Source organism: Tyto alba, unplaced genomic scaffold (assembly GCF_018691265.1).
Source record: "Tyto alba isolate M040663 unplaced genomic scaffold, T.alba_DEE_v4.0 Super-Scaffold_16, whole genome shotgun sequence".
In the NCBI taxonomy this organism is placed as follows: domain Eukaryota; kingdom Metazoa; phylum Chordata; class Aves; order Strigiformes; family Tytonidae; genus Tyto; species Tyto alba.
This window is the reverse complement of record NW_024881278.1, coordinates 32,924,429-32,940,216: the sequence shown is the minus strand read 5'-3', so window position 1 is coordinate 32,940,216 and position 15,788 is coordinate 32,924,429. Positions and strand designations below refer to the sequence as shown.

Genomic DNA, 15,788 nt, shown 5'->3' with positions numbered 1-15,788 from the left:
ATTCTTCAGTAAGCAAGCTTTAGTTGCCTATGGAGATGATGTGATTAGAGAAGTCAAAGGGAGTCTGGAAGTTTCTCTTAAGGGCTCAAGCACTTATCTGTTCCTATTTGTAAGTGGCCTGTACAGAAGTTATCTGTAGCATCTGCAAGGTGTTCCCTTTGAAAGAATAGGGCTTTTCAAAATCGTCCATCAGGACATGAGTGCTAGCTACAGAAGCAGAGAGATATCTTCAGTGTGATGTTTTAAAAAGTACTTTTTTTTCCCCTCTCCTAGGCCAAAGCAGTTGCTGCAGAATCAAATGCTACTTTCTTTAATATAAGTGCCGCAAGCCTAACTTCAAAATATGTAAGTAACAGCTGTAAGTTGCATTGATCTGAAAACACACATGCCATAACTGGGGCTTAAGAAGGCCAGACGCTTCTGATGAGTCCTTGGTGAACTGTTAGCCTACAGTGAACATAAAGCTTTTAAAAAGTAACTTGTGAAATAAAAAAAAATTGGTTTGTGCTGTTGATAACTCAGTGTCAAAGGCTTTTGCTGTTCGGGATGACCCTGGTTGTCAGATAGATGAGTGGTCGTAGGCTTTTTGTTCTTCAAAACGTTAAGTGGGGCCTCGTCTCCCTTTCACGCTGATCATTTAGGCACCAAAATCTCTTGACAACTCAGTTGTGATCATAAGTGAAGTTGTAATGTTTCTTTTAAGACATAAACAATGATGTTGTAGGTAATACCAAACCAGAGATAACCTGAGTGTGTATGAATGGGCTGAGTGTGGCTGTTTATCAGCAAGATTTTCTGTAGATCCTTATGTTCGTTCTCCTGTGATAAACACTTTCTAAACCCCCTCCAAAACCAGCTTCTTGTTCTTTTAGGTTGGCGAAGGGGAGAAACTGGTGCGTGCTCTATTTGCAGTAGCCAGAGAACTTCAGCCTTCTATAATTTTTATTGGTAAGACCTTAAATGTTGTTGACTTCTGTGTATTTCCTCAAAGTATTTTGACTTACTAAATTGGAATCATCGGGTAAACTACTCTGGGTAATTCTGCAGTGTAGAGCAAGTGTCTTGGATATGACCTGCTGCCTAATCAGTAGTTCCATAGAGAGCATGTTAGATTACTGTTATGTTATTTAATTTGTGTTAATAGGGGGAAGAAACGCCCTCAAAAACACAAATGGACTGACTCTATAAAGGTAGTACAGTATTTATGTATTAAACTTCAAACACGTAAATAGGTTTGGCTTGTCCTGGGTTGCAGTTTATTATCAGCAGGACTTTTTCTCCCCTCTGTGGTTGGTGTAATGTATCCAAAGGACAACACATCATACAAGCTTTTAAACTTTAAGCTCTGTCTGTCTCCTAAGGAATCAAGATCTGATCTCTTTTGTTGGAGCCCTATATTAGCAACACAACTTAAGCAAATATGAAGACTTTGATGTTGTATGCCTAATTAAGATGTATTTCTTTGTTTTTTAGATGAAGTTGATAGCCTTTTGTGTGAAAGACGAGAAGGTGAACATGATGCCAGTAGGCGTCTAAAAACAGAATTTTTAATAGAATTTGATGGTGTAAGTATTTAGTCTTGGGTATTGTTTAATTTAGCTGAATTGGCTGATGGAGTGGGTGCCGGTACAAGCTAGAGATGAAGCACAAATCAGAGTTGGCTGCTGGAGCTTGGATCTGTCCCCTTCCCTCCCCCTCCCCCCCACCTTGGTTAGCAAACAGCTTTTTCCTACTGCTGTTACTTTTTTACCTGCTTACTGTATTATTCAGTAAAATTCAGTCTGAGGTGAAAGGTAGTAATCTGGAGATGAGCTGAAATAATGGGTTGAAAGACTATGGACAGAGAAGAAAGGATAACAAATGGCAATAATAAAGGAACTGTGAAAACAAATGTCCTCACAGGGCAAGGGGGACACTTGAGGGTTAGACAGAGTTGAATCCTTGTTTGCAGCTGGATGTTTTTGGTGAACATTTCTTCATTCTGGTAAAGGAAGATAAATGGCTTTCAAGTAGTATCTTTTTGCTTTTAAAGGGATATGTGTCACAAAGGCATGCACTGTGAAAGGGGTAAGGTGAGACTTGAGGGATGAGGATTTCAAACAGACTCGCTCAGATCATGCATATATGCAGCTCTGACACAGCAGAAGGATTAATTTCTATGCTAGTAGGCTTTTTATTGAGCTGTAAATTCCTTCTTGGCATCATGACCTAGAGATGACAGGATACAGTAAGAATATATTTAATAGCACGTATGTAATACCCAGGAAAAGCAACTGGGTTTTATATTTTGGGGGGGGTAAGAAATGAGTATCAGAATATTTTTCTGTCACACAGCACCGTGTTTGGTATTGAACAATTGTAGTTTATATTCCACTAGAACAGTGGAATATTGCTACAGTGGTGAAGCAATAGTAATGAGGTATAGGAAGAGAAGATAACTATGTAGAGAGACAACAAGATCAGGAAAAACTTCTCCAATAAATCTCCATGTTCTTGAGCATAAAATCAAGTCTCGCCATAGAGTGAATGAGGGGAAAATGACTGTCTCTGTGTACATAGCTTCCCATTTTGATGATGAGCTTCTTGTGAGACCCATGTTAGATGAACCTGATCTGATTTAGTGGCTCTGGCTGTACCTTAGTCTCAAATTTTGATTCTTTCAATCTCTGTAGGCTTCAAAACAATGTTGGGTGATAAAACCCACAACAGCAGAAAGTCTCTGGCTTTTTAAACATAATTATCTCTGGATGACTAAACTTCTAAGTGCCTTTTGTAGTCTCAGTTTTCTCCAGCATTGTAACATGCAGTTCCACAGCAACATTTGTGCTCTTGCAAGACTCTTTTCAAGCAACGTAACTTGGGCATAGTGTCCTGTGTTTACATTTCTTTTTTTTTTTTCTTTTGACTTTTTCCTAGTTTGACTTTACAGTTACCTAAAGAATGTTTTAAAGCTAACTGCATGGAAAAAAGAAAAAAAAGAAAAAAAAAAAAAAAAAGCAGGCATGTACAGTACAATCCCATCAGTGTGCTGAATATACGGCAAGTCTCTAACTGGTTTTGTTGTGTTACTGCTTGATGTAAACGGCAAGCTGCCTTCCCTTCCTGCATTATATAGGTACAGTCTTCTGGAGAGGACAGAATACTTGTGATGGGAGCAACAAACAGGCCACAGGAACTTGATGATGCTGTTCTCAGGTATCAGAATGTCTCTCCCTTTGTTTGAATACAAGAACATGATGTTCATTATGAAGAGCAGGTTTTGCTACTTAGTGTCTCGGTTTTAAGTTTTGGAGTAAGTAGCAGAAGCTGTTGGGTAAGGTTAACCTCTCAGAGGTGCCCGTCCTCTCTTTGGGGATACGACTGTACCATTACGATGGCCTTGAAATTGTCTAAACCAGCAGTACCTGCTGAGAGCAAGTCAGCATTTTATAGCCCTCTTGCATCTTACATATTGCCTTTTTTTATTAATTGTCTCTTCGTAGCAGGACGAAGGAAGGAATCTGACCAGTGAAATCCAGTATTTCTTCCCTGTGAATACTGGACTTATGATAGCCCACACAATTCCAGATTTTGCTGTAGATATGCCTCAGGATTTTTTTGCTACAAGTTCTCATACTTTCTTCTCTTTTAATTCTTGATTGAGGAAAATAGGCACGTCAGCACTGTCTGAACAAATAAAACACATTTTTAATGATTTCAAAGACTTTTTGTGTACAATGAAGAGATGCTTCATTTTGTTTCTGGTAGTGAGTGGTGTTTCTACATTTAGTGTTTCCTTTCTGGGAGAAGTCTCGTAACTTCAAGTAAGAGTAAGGTGACATCAGTGGCTCACGTATATTGTTTGTTTGGTGGTTGGTTGGTTTTTTGTTTGCTATTGTTAAATCTGTAGTTCTGCTTCCTAGAATTTGATCGTATAAGCGAACTTTTGACATGTGTCAAACCAAATGTTAGAGCTGTATGCGCTAAACCATTATAAAAGAGTGTGTATATGTGATTTTTTTTCTAGACGATTCACCAAACGGGTATATGTGTCTTTACCAAATGAGGAAGTAAGTATTGTTTTCCATGCATTTTCTTCATTTTAAGATCAATTTTATTAAAAAAGAGTATAAAATATATTTCATATGCTATTCTTAGCTTGCCCTAGTAGATGGTTACAATTCTGTGATTAAACTTCTGGCCCAGATTGGCCATATACGCTGTGTTTTAATTCTGGCAACTGTCTTAAGTTATTGCATTTTTCTTACATGTTCTAGTAGCAAAACTGGTAGTAGCTGCTCAGTATTTCTTTGCTAGTGGGGTGCTGCTTACACACTGTCAGGCATGGACAAGTCTAAAGTAGGGCTTGCAGGAGCACATTTGGCTAGAGAAGAGTGTTTATTGCAAAAGATGAAAGTGGCTTTCTTAATGTTTTTCAAAGTAACAGCAGATTACAGCTTTTAATGAGGATTCTAATGTATTATTCTTGAAGCAGTTTGACCCTTGATCTCATAACCCCATACTAGCTACTATGAAGAAAATTAACTCTATCTCAGCCAAAACCACCACATTACCAAATCCCTGTCTCTTCCCCTGAAGAGATGATAGTGCACAGTCTAATCACAAAAGCATTACAGGCAAGTTTAAACTAGTGAAGCACAAAAACTAACCTGACAAACACGTTTTATTGTTGCAACAGAATTTTAAGTGTACTACGAGAGTTAGTTTTACATCTGATAAATTTATCTTCTTTTCAGACAAGATTGATTTTGCTAAAAAATCTTCTGAGCAAGCAAGGAAGTCCATTGACCCAAAAAGAGTTGGCACAGCTAGCTAGGTAAGTATTTGGTAATTATACTAAATAAATATATTCATCTACTTCATTAATTCAGATTGTTTTGTTATGTTGGCGATATGTATTGGTGGCTTCCTGGTTCCGTGGAGACCTTTAATCTGCAAAGTATTTCATTGTTAATTTGAAAATTAAGTCTAAATCTGAAAAAGCTCCCAAAGAGAGATTGGGTCCTTCGTTTGTTGTTTGTTTTGTTGTTTTTTGTGTTTTTTTTTTTTTGTGTGTTTTTTTTGTTGTTGTTGTTGTTGTTGTTGTTGTTTCTTTTTTTTTTTTTACTTTTTTTTTTTTCTTGTGGTTCTGAGGATTTGGATGACAGCTGAGTGTTTGGTTTTATAGTCGTCTGTGACAAATGAGGACAAATTAGTGGTAGGGCCTTCTTGTCAGAGAAATAGTTGAACGTGCTTGAGATTAGTTTTCATCTACAAATCCTAGTTGCTTACTATCTTTTTGATTTTCCTAGCATGTTATTTGGGACTCGAGTATCTGCACTTAAGTGTAATCTGGAAAAGACTTCAATATAGATCACTTACGTTGAATGTACTTCTGTTTTATTAAACTTGCAAAAAAACATCAAAATAATACTACTTCTGATTAAGTAAGATTTTCATAATCTGCAATTAAAATGAAATGGTTTGAAGCAGGTTTGTGGGGTTTTTTTAACCTTCTTTACTCTACTTTTTCCTTTGACAAAGAATGACAGATGGGTACTCTGGAAGTGATTTAACTGCATTAGCAAAGGATGCAGCTCTGGGTCCTATTCGAGGTAAGATGCATGGCTTTTTATTTAAGTTTTGAAAAAAACTCAGTGCTCTTGATATCAGAAATACTACATTGCCCCACACCTTTGTAATTCTCAAACCTCTGAAATTAAGGTTTTTAGACTGGATTTTGGCTTGTTCTTCATAATAGCATCTTTATAAGATTTACCTTACGCAAAACCCTTCAGCAGCTCACCATGTGAAACGGATAATTTTTGCATCTTGAGAGGAGAGCAGGGTATGAAGTGTTTTTCACAGATTCATGGGATTTTTAACTAGTGCATCTTGCCTATGCTTGCATCAGTTCTGCTGCATCTAAATTATTACTTGAACAGCAGTCTCTGACTGCATTACTTGTCTTACAAAGTGGGCAGGTCTCCCTCAAGTTTAAAGGAAGGAAATATTGAAACAGAAGCAATTTTTGTGATTTGGGGGATTTTTAGATATGGTTTGAATGGCATCACCTTTTCAATTTTTAAATATTTTTAATGTTGAATTGTGATCCAGATGTCAACTGGGACTCAAGCCGAGTTTCACCTATATTTGTTCTTTCTCTGACATTTCCAACTTTGAAAAAATACTGTTTTAATGCAAAGCGAATACTTTTTTTTATCAAAAAAAAACCCAAAACCCTAACAAAACCCCAACCCTAACACTCCTCCACCCCCCCAGCTTTACTAGCTAGTTATTATGGGGACAGTTTTCTTTAGTGGACATCAGTAGCGGGCATTTGTGAAGAACAGATTGTGATGATCTGATGGGTAGTTTTCTCTTTGCCAATATATCGTCCTGCCTGACAGAAAGGCAGCCAGAGCAGAAGTGTTCTGTAATATCAAGCTATTATGTGTAAATAAAAGTTGTGGCAACTTTTATGATTTATGGGGAAGAGAGGTCTGTGCATGTTTTGTGGATTTGTATGGTTTTTTGTGGTTTTTTTTTTTTTGAGTCAAAAATCCTATAGTATGCAGTTGTGCCACTGCACTATCTCTTTGAAAGCAGCTGCTGGAAAGTAATGTTTTTTACCCACTTCTTTCAGCTGTTGAGATTGTAAGGTACATCTTCCAAAATCCTGCATAACTGGGAAACAGAATTGCACTAAATAGCTCTCACAAGAGACATGGTGTCTTCTAAGACTTATATTTATTTCGAGTGGTTGAATGAATAATGTATGCATTTAGGTATGCAGGCGTTACTTGGCTGGCAAATCACTTCACATGCAAGTGCTTTTTGAGAAGAGACTGGGAAATGTTGTGCAACCTATTTCTTCTACCTGCTCCTGTCTTCCGAGAAAACAAGTTAATTTCTAAAATGCTTTGTAATGTCAGCCTTGCCAATCCTGCCTTGATTTTTTTTTTTTTTTTTTCTTGCACCCTCAGAGCAAGAAGTTTGCTGTAACATGTTGATACCATAACAGTACTGCAAGTAAAGAAACTGTAAAATGGTGGAGGAAATGGAAATTACTAGATCCCACCAGTACCTGCATGGGCAAAAAGCACTCCTGTGTCCCCTGCCTGATTTTATTTTTGTGTTCTTGGCTGATGGCACCTTTCTGTTTCCTGAAAAGGGTGCAGGGGGGTTGTACGTACCGGGAATAATGTGGGGGACAGCAGCTCGGTTATGCTTGTGTGCTGTTCCCCATACTTTAGGGAGAAGGAAGTAGTTCTGCTACCACTTTGTACTGTATCTGCAATGATTGAGTGTGGGAGCAGCCTGGCTGAGGAGCTGATAAATGGGGAAGAAGGAGGTAAAAACTATGTACCTTTCTGTACAGCAGATGGTGTTGAGGCAGAGAGGTGTAATTTTTAGCTGTGTTTTTTTTCAGAATAAAAGTACTTTTAACGTGCTTTAGTTGTCAGAAGTGATTAAAGTTTTCTTATGAAATTCACTGATCTTCCTTTATTTTCACAGAATTAAAACCTGAACAGGTGAAGAACATGTCTGCCAGTGAGGTATGCTGTTCTAGCAGTTGTATTTTCCCCTTTGAACAGAATGCATGCTCAGCAGAATCTTTCCAGATACCTTTATTTATAAATACTGTCATACAAAATACCTAGCATAATGTTGGGAGGTTATTACCCTTTTTGATTACTTCTTCACTGAAGAAAATCCTTTGTAAATAGTGATTGAGAAAAAAAATCTGTCCTCAGATGTCTGAGGTTCTTTGTGTAGTTTGTTGGTTATGAGGCTTAAGAGCACCTCTTTTTCCAGTAGTAAGTCCCTGCTGCTCTTAGTTTCAGCTGACTGTCCTGTCTTTTCCTTACCACTTAACTGCAACTTGATCTGTGACTTATCAGATGAAGTCAGGGGCCTGGGTTTTATTTTCTCACAGTGTTACTCCTCCAGAACATTCCCAGAAGTATTATGTCAAATGATTTATTTTATTTCCACCCCACACACACACACTTACACACCCACCCTGTGTTTGCATAAAGCAAGTCATCTTAGGGAGAACCTTTGAGGGATTTTATAACAGATTTATTTGTGTGTATGTGTAGTACTTTCATTCACATGGACCGTCATAAAGAAAAAAAAAAAAAAAATTAAGTTCCTCACCACAAATTGCATCTTTAAACATCAAAAGAAAAGGAAGAAGTTGGTCCTGCCTATGAAATTTTCTGTTCAAATGTGTGTACATATCACAGTTATGTCAAAATGAAGCAAAACTTAATGTTGCTTTCTGTGTTTAGCCTTAGATCAAGGCTAAGGCTACGATAAGCTGAAAGGATTTGTTGCAGGAAGATGAGAGGGTCTGTGATAATTTGTTGTGAATGCAAGTCTGCCTCCAAACACTAGTCCCAAAGAAACGTGGGGAATCTTCTCCAATTGTAATGCTAATACTCCTTTAATAATGAGACTGATTGTTCCACACACTTTGGTTATCTCCCATCATGTCTGGGCATTTCTCTCTGTGGGAAATGTCTGTTTATAATCATGTCCTCAGCAAACAGCTGAAAGGCATGTGTTGAATCAGAGAGGTGAGATAATCGGGATTACTTGGCTGACAGCATACTATGGTCTGAATACAGTTGTGGTAAAGGCAGGAACTTTCAGTGCCTTACTCTGCTGGGATGCAGAGGTATGCCATAAATGTGTTTAAAAAATCCCATGCCTTACTCTTTCCTCAGTTCTGTGCCCTCATATGCACCATCTTGCACCACCTAGTGAAAGAGGAAGCTAAGACATGGTCTCCCGGTCTATTAAATAATGAGGCAGACATTACGATTAGCAAATGTTAGTTTAATAAAAATGGTCAATATGGGTAGTCTTAAATTACAAGGCTCTTGCATCGGGCCACAGAATCGTAGAACAGCCCAGGTTAGAAGGGACCTTGAAAGATCGTCTGGTCCAACCTTTCATGGGAAAGGGAGCCTAGGTGCGATTGGGCTGGATGTTGGATAATCTCATCCTGAAAACCTCCAGCGATGGGAACTCTACCATATCCCTGGGGAGGTTCTTCCAGTGAATGACTGTTCTCACTGTGAAAAATTTCTTTCTTATATCAAGATGAAGCACTCGTAGAATACGCTTTGTTTCAAGTGGATACTGAAGAAGTACTCGAATAAACTGAAGTACATAAAAACCACTTGTGATCCTGATACCTTTCACTTTTTGTTTAGATGAGAAATATCAAGCTGTCAGATTTCACTGAGTCTTTGAAGAAAATAAAGCGCAGTTTGAGCCCTCAGACCCTGGAAGCGTATATTCGCTGGAACAAGGACTTTGGAGACACCACAGTGTGAAACGCTACTTGAAGTCAAAGTGCTGCCTAAGGAGCAATTGGTACAGACTACTGGAAAGCAGCCAGAGTTTACAGGACTTTACAGATCTTCAAGTATCTGCATTAAAACTTGAGATTAAGAAAAAAATTATACAATGTGAAATGTGTTCATCAAAGCCTCCTTGCCGTTTAGTGAGGATTTACACACTGTAAGTAAGAGCACAATAGGACTTGAGATAAGATTCCTAGCAATCCGATTATGGTTTGAACAATAACGTATGTATTTTGGTTCAGCTAGAAGATTCTGATATTGATCACTGGAAAACCTTTTCCCTATGTTGTGCGTGTGTTTTTTTGTTTTTAATTTTGCCACGACCTCGATGTCTGGCTTTCTTCCTTATAATTACTAACTTACAATTGGAGGTTTGTAATCTTTGGTTCAGTTTTCAACTTTTTTATCCTTAACGTGCCAAATAAAACAATTTCCCTATGCAGAGAGGAAGAAGAGCATTGGGGAATTCTGTTTATTAAAATGTAAAAAGCAGCTGGTCTGTTATTATTTGTCTTTTTGTTTAGTTGTAATGTGACTCTGTTGTTCACAGAACAGTTTTAAAGAAGACCTTTGATAGCAGAACAGCAAAAAAATCCCGCCCTATAAAACCGATTCAAACTGTCTTAAAAAAAATAAAATTACTAAATAAAAAAATAGGCTAAGACATTCATTTACTGGCAGTATTTTCTCTTAACACATTTTGTAATGCTTCCATTTGTAGTGTGTTAGCTTACGCTTATGGTGGACGACTTGAAGCCCAGCTGATGTTTGAGAGAGTAAGTGATGCTAATTGTCAAGTTTCAGAAATGACGTGTTTCTACTCTGTATGTTGGTCTGTTTAAGATAATTGAAAGTAAAATTTCCATTCATTATGATAATTTTTTTAATCTACACATGTAAGCATTAAAATACGAGGCTACATGTTTAATACTTGGCACACATTAATGTTTTTATAGCTTTCATATGTTTTGGTTTATATATTAAAGTATGAAACGCTCAACTGATCTGCTTTTTTAAAAAGAAATTGCATCTTTGTACAGATACTTGTTTTTATTATATAAATGACAAGCTATTAAAAAAAACCAACACTTAAATGATAGCCTTTAAATACTGTAATAAAGGAACACATTTTTGCCTTTACTTCTAAAGGCCTGACATCTTGTTTACAAATTCTATGTGGATTAAACACAGCTGTTTGCAAGGCAGAACACTAATTCCTTGTTAGAGCAGGTTTGTGGGGGTTTTCTTGTTTTTTTCTATTTATTTTTTTTTTAAAGACAACTTTCCCATTTTAGTGATATTACAAAAATGCATATTGTTTACAGTTGTTTAAATTAAGTTATAAGCTTTATCTGCTTTTGGTCTTAACAGAAAATTTTGTTCTTTACTTTTCATTTAACTTATTTTTTTTTTATTGGTAGGAGTAAGTAAAATATTTCTGGGACTACTCACCCAAAAGTTGACTATAAATAATATATTAAATATATATATATATATATATATATATGAAAAAACCCCATAGCTGATAGATGCAGTGTAAGTATAGTAATACCTGGAGGGGACTCTTACTGTGCAGTATTGGGTACGAAATAGCAGAAGCTCTGTCAAACGTTTGAGATACACAGATGCAATATGTTTGGGATTCTGGTTTTTTGAAAGAGATGCTTTTAACTGATGTTAAAAATGAAAGCGATTAAATAAGAGACGATTGTGTTACACTAGTATGCCTTGTGAAATAGTCTAACCAGCCACTTGTAGCCTTCTGAGGGTATGACTCTTTCAGATGTGTCTGATGTAAATGAAACATGTGACTTCTGTTCCTGATTCACTTTGCTGGAGAAGTGAGAAATGCTAAAAGATTTCAGTTTCTTAAATCTCACGTATTGCTTGCTTTGCCTTAGTTCTGCCTTCAGTAGACCATGTCTGTTGTTGGAGATTCCTGGCTGACTTGATCCGTGTTTCTCATAGACTTCACAGTGCTAAGCATGAATATTTACTGTTTTATTAGCATCTGCCAGATAGCTAAACAGCTAGGAAAGGCCCTTGGTTTTCCTGATCATAAAGTTGTAAGCTTTCCTTGAGATCCTTTGCAAATGAGAACTTTGAAGGTAACACTACTGCTTTTGAGTGTTCCTAAATATTTGTTTTCAAACTGTTTTCCTCCACTTAATTTTGAGGAATATACTTGTATTTATTTCAATAGTATGTGATAGATACCTGAAACATAAAGGTAGAAATCCTCATCTGCTAAAACACCACCACTACGCAGCACAAAGGGACAGAAGCCTGAGCTGCTGCTTCAGAAAGAAAAGGGACTTGCCCTTTCGCTTTGTACAACCAGTTCTGGTCAAGAGACTCTGTGTGACTGGTGCCACTGCTTTTTGGTTATCTATTCTGCCCTGATTGTTTTCTGTGTAATGGATGAACTACGGCTCTATAAATTATTTCTAGAACATAGTAGTGAAAACTTAATTTTGTTCTGCAACAGCTGCTGGTTTTTCAGCCCATGACCAAGTGCCGTTTGGTTCATAAATCGCCTTTTAAATATCTTTCTTACACTACTTTGTGAATAGTGTCTTTTAAGAATAATTCTGTTCCCCTTAAGGCATCGTCTCGCATCTTCTGGTTTCTTGTTTGACATGTACTAAGTCCCAGCTCAGTGATTTTCATCTATGTGTCGGATTAACTGTGTATAACAGCAGATCTGGAGGGGAAAAAAGCCAACAACAAAAAAACACAAAAACCCCAACCAACATTTCTCCCAACCCCCCTCTACAAAAAAAACAGAACACCTGTATTTCCCAAATCTGTGGCATTTTCTATAGAACTTTGCAACTGTATTTACCATAAAATCAGATTATGTTCTAATACAGTATCTTGAAGTAAGTTAGGATAAGCAGGACGGCAGCTTGGAAGCTTTTAACCTGTGCAAAGATTGGCATTACAGCAGTGCTCTATACTACCTTTTTTTTTTTTTTTTCCCCTCCTTCCCTTGAATCTGCCCACCGCTAATGAATGAGTGACTTGACCCGCTTTTTTGAGCTGATCATGAAGCAGTTTGGCCCTCTGCAAGTGTGTTTTATTTAGTGTAACAGTTACTGGAGGGAGGGGGGAAAAAAAAAGAAAACAAAACAAAAACAAAAACAAGACATGCCCCTGTTTTTTTTTTAACAACCTTCTTCATACATCTTTGCCTCTTTTAATTAAGCAGGAAACACTTTTTATCTTTCTACGTGTTGGAAGAACAATGTCTTCTCAGGCAGTGGGTTGCTGCTTCTGGTGGCATAACAGGAAGGAAAAACTCAAGCACTGTGATGCTTTTTCTCCTTAAAATGAGAATTTGCCACGTGTTACGATGTTCCCTTTACTAGTGTTGACTTTTCTGCGGAGTACACCAAACCTGTACAGGTTTTCTCCTTGCAGCTAAGATAAAAATACCACCGAATAGTAAAGATAAGCCTTAAACTAGGATATTTATGCCCATGTAAGTCTTTGTCCTGTTAGTTTCCTAGACTTTATGGTGTTCAGTGTATTAGAAATAGGTATTCTGCCCCTGAGACATCTTGCTGACTCTACTTCAGGAAGTTGCTAGTACGGTTCTGTTGAATACGGCCCTGCGACTTTATGTAGATAATAAATGTGGTAGCAACACTTTAAAATGGAGAAGAATGGAATCTCTGAACTGAGAAGGAATTTGTTGTCACTGCACTAATTGGAGGCCATTGCTGATTTCACTGTTAGATTCTCTCAAATGTTTTTAAAATTAGAGTTTCTGTATGTGTAACGTACTCGGTTAACCTTACCTTCTGGTGTAGAACAAATAGCATTTTTTCTATTCCAAACAAGCTGGTTTTAGCACTGGTTGGCCCCTGCTACCAGGTCCATCTTGTGAAATTTAAGTACTTTTTACTGGGAATACGGAAGTCAGAGGTGCTGGCAAATTTAACTGAGATGCCTGTTCTGCACCCAGTTTGGAAAGCAGCGTTCTGCTTAGGGCTTCCTTAACCACCTATGGTGAAACCTTGTGCCCTAAATTCTTACAGTGCTTTCCTACCCAGGACATGGATAATGCATAGCTCTTATCTAGCTACTCTGGTGCTTCAGTGATGCTTTTGCATGTGGCAGCTTTGGGAGGGGGCAGGTGCTGTTGTAGGTTACAGATCTTCGTTTGCTGTCTGTGGCGGTCTCAAGCTTTTGTGATTTTTTTAGTGCCGGGGACTTCTACCAGATAGCAAAAATGGAATGAAAAGTAGCAAGCAGGTAGTGAATGCAACTAGTTATCTCAGTCATTGTGCTAATTAGAGGCAGTTGCTGATTTCATTGCTAGGTTCTCTTGAGCTGCTATTTAGTGTTGAAGGATGCTTTACTTGCCTACATGAATTTTCATGCTTAGGATGATCCGATGGTCATCCTAAGAGCTTATTTTCTTTTAGAATTTCAAATTTTTTCCTTTTTGATATTTTTTCCTTTAAATATCGTAACTAGAATTCCACAAGATGAGGAAAGTAAACCATTGTTTCCTGCAAATACAAAATCATCTTCTGAAGTACGGAGAAATGTGTATTGTGGTTTTCCTGCTTCTCATGTAAATCATCAACTGTCTTAGAGTGGAAACTGTTTACTTTGTCAATAACTACCTCCTGAGTTTGGCAATAATTGGCAAGGTATACACTCCTCCAGTGGATTAAATATATTGGCTGAACACTGTGGGTTTTTCAGAGTTTGATCTTTTGATTTGCAAAATTCTTGACTTCATGTCTGGAAACTAGGGCCTTGTTTTGCTGTAAGATTTTCCTTGCTTTTGTAAGACACACTTCTTAAAATCCTGTTTCAGAGAAGTGGCTTTGAGGAAAAAAGTGAGCTATTCGTTGTGGTTGGTTAACAGAAGTGTAGTCTTCCAAGATGCTGGGGGTGTAGCCTCTCAGTTCTGAAAGGTTTTTTACCATTAGAAGTGGGGAAGAAAGTACTTTAATACTCGCATGCCTATCAAAGGGACTGAAAATACAGAAGCTGGTTTTGCCACATGATTCAAATTTTTATTCATGTGAAGGGCTAGTCAGTATTTTTCAGAAATCTGGATTAAAGTGACAAAAACCAAAGGTGGAGACAAAACACTATACCCCAGCCCCATTAAATATATTGGACAGCTCCAGTCTGGGATGGGGTTAATTCTTGTATTTTTGTTGTTTTGAATCATTTTTGTTTCACTGTTCTTTTACGAATGTTTTATGAAATGTTAAACATCGTTTCATTAATAAGCAATGTAAAAAAGCATGATGAGCAGTCACATAGCTTTAGCTTCACAATAAAATGTTGCATTTGTTCTGTTCTTACGGTTTTCTTGTCTGTTTATCAGATAAAATGTCCAAAACTAAGAGTCTTTTCATTAAACCTGAAGCTTGTTTAAGTGCTGCTGGTTTAAAAAAAAAAAAAAAAAAAGTATCGGGTGTTGTATACCAGATGATGGAACAATAAATATGTAAATACCTCATTTAGTTTCTAAAGGACATAATTCAAGTTTTTAATGTAAACAGAAGTGCTACTTCCTAAATAAATGTGCTGAAACCTGAAGCGTGTGCCTATCCTCCTATCCTAGTCTTGCTAAATCACAGCGAAAACGAAGAGGTTTCACGTGACTATTTCTGGTTGTCATGGTGAAGTCCTGAAAATAGCTATGTGGAGCCAATTGATACCAAAATGGCATCTTCTCTTTTGCTGGGGGGAGAGTCCAGCTCCTGTCTTTGAGGTAACAATCTCAATTCTTCACTTACCCCGCAGCCGTGATCACTGCCTTCAACATGCCGTTGTATCCATTGTGGTTAAAGCAAGTAAATCAAATGAAAATTAATACAGCATTGGGGGAAAAATCCCAATGTTTTGAGCTGAATCGTAAGAGCTATTACTGCTTCTGTCGAGCATTAATTCCTTGGGATAGGCAGACACCCCTGTTGTCCGGGGCATAATTATCCAGTATCTCTCTTTGGCTGAAAAGCTACTACTTGCAGGTAGATTCTGAACCACTGAAATTTTCAATTAGCAATTTTGTGTACGGGTTACAGATATCCAAGCAGACTTTTCTTCTTGTAGAAGAGATGTTCAGTTAAATCTAGTGAAGCAAGAGCCTGAAAACAATATCCCAGCACTTGCTGTGTTGAAATCTACACAGACTATGGACTTGACAGCACAGCCCAGTCCCAAGTATGTTAGACTAATTAAGATTAATCTTTTCCCAGTCCAGCCAAGATGGTGTGAGACAAGGCTCTATGCCTAGTGTCAGATACAGGAATATTTCACGTGAAATCTGGTTATTTCTGTATTTTAATGTTTTAAGTTTGTCAGAGAAAGAAAAATTAGTTTCAAGTTTTGCGCGATTTGTTGTTTTTGTTGCATTTGTTTTGGTCACTCAAGCCAACTTACTGCAAATTTCCA

At 37.5% G+C, this 15,788-nt stretch overlaps 1 protein-coding gene across 4 annotated transcripts in view; it reads left to right on the top strand.

The window, feature by feature from the left end:
* Positions 1 to 14,930, top strand: part of SPAST (spastin) — a 39,560-nt gene extending 24,630 nt beyond the window's left edge. For all 4 annotated transcript variants that reach the window (XM_042789461.1, XM_042789460.1, XM_042789458.1 and 1 more), the window contains 9 exons: positions 274 to 345; positions 873 to 948; positions 1,474 to 1,565; positions 3,116 to 3,195; positions 4,007 to 4,049; positions 4,737 to 4,816; positions 5,524 to 5,594; positions 7,498 to 7,538; positions 9,207 to 14,930. In XM_042789461.1, coding sequence (XP_042645395.1) covers positions 274 to 345; positions 873 to 948; positions 1,474 to 1,565; positions 3,116 to 3,195; positions 4,007 to 4,049; positions 4,737 to 4,816; positions 5,524 to 5,594; positions 7,498 to 7,538; positions 9,207 to 9,329 — 678 coding nt within the window. In that variant the 3' untranslated portion in view covers positions 9,330 to 14,930. The remainder of the gene's footprint in view (positions 1 to 273; positions 346 to 872; positions 949 to 1,473; positions 1,566 to 3,115; positions 3,196 to 4,006; positions 4,050 to 4,736; positions 4,817 to 5,523; positions 5,595 to 7,497; positions 7,539 to 9,206) is intronic.
* Positions 14,931 to 15,788: the final 858 nt, after the last annotated feature.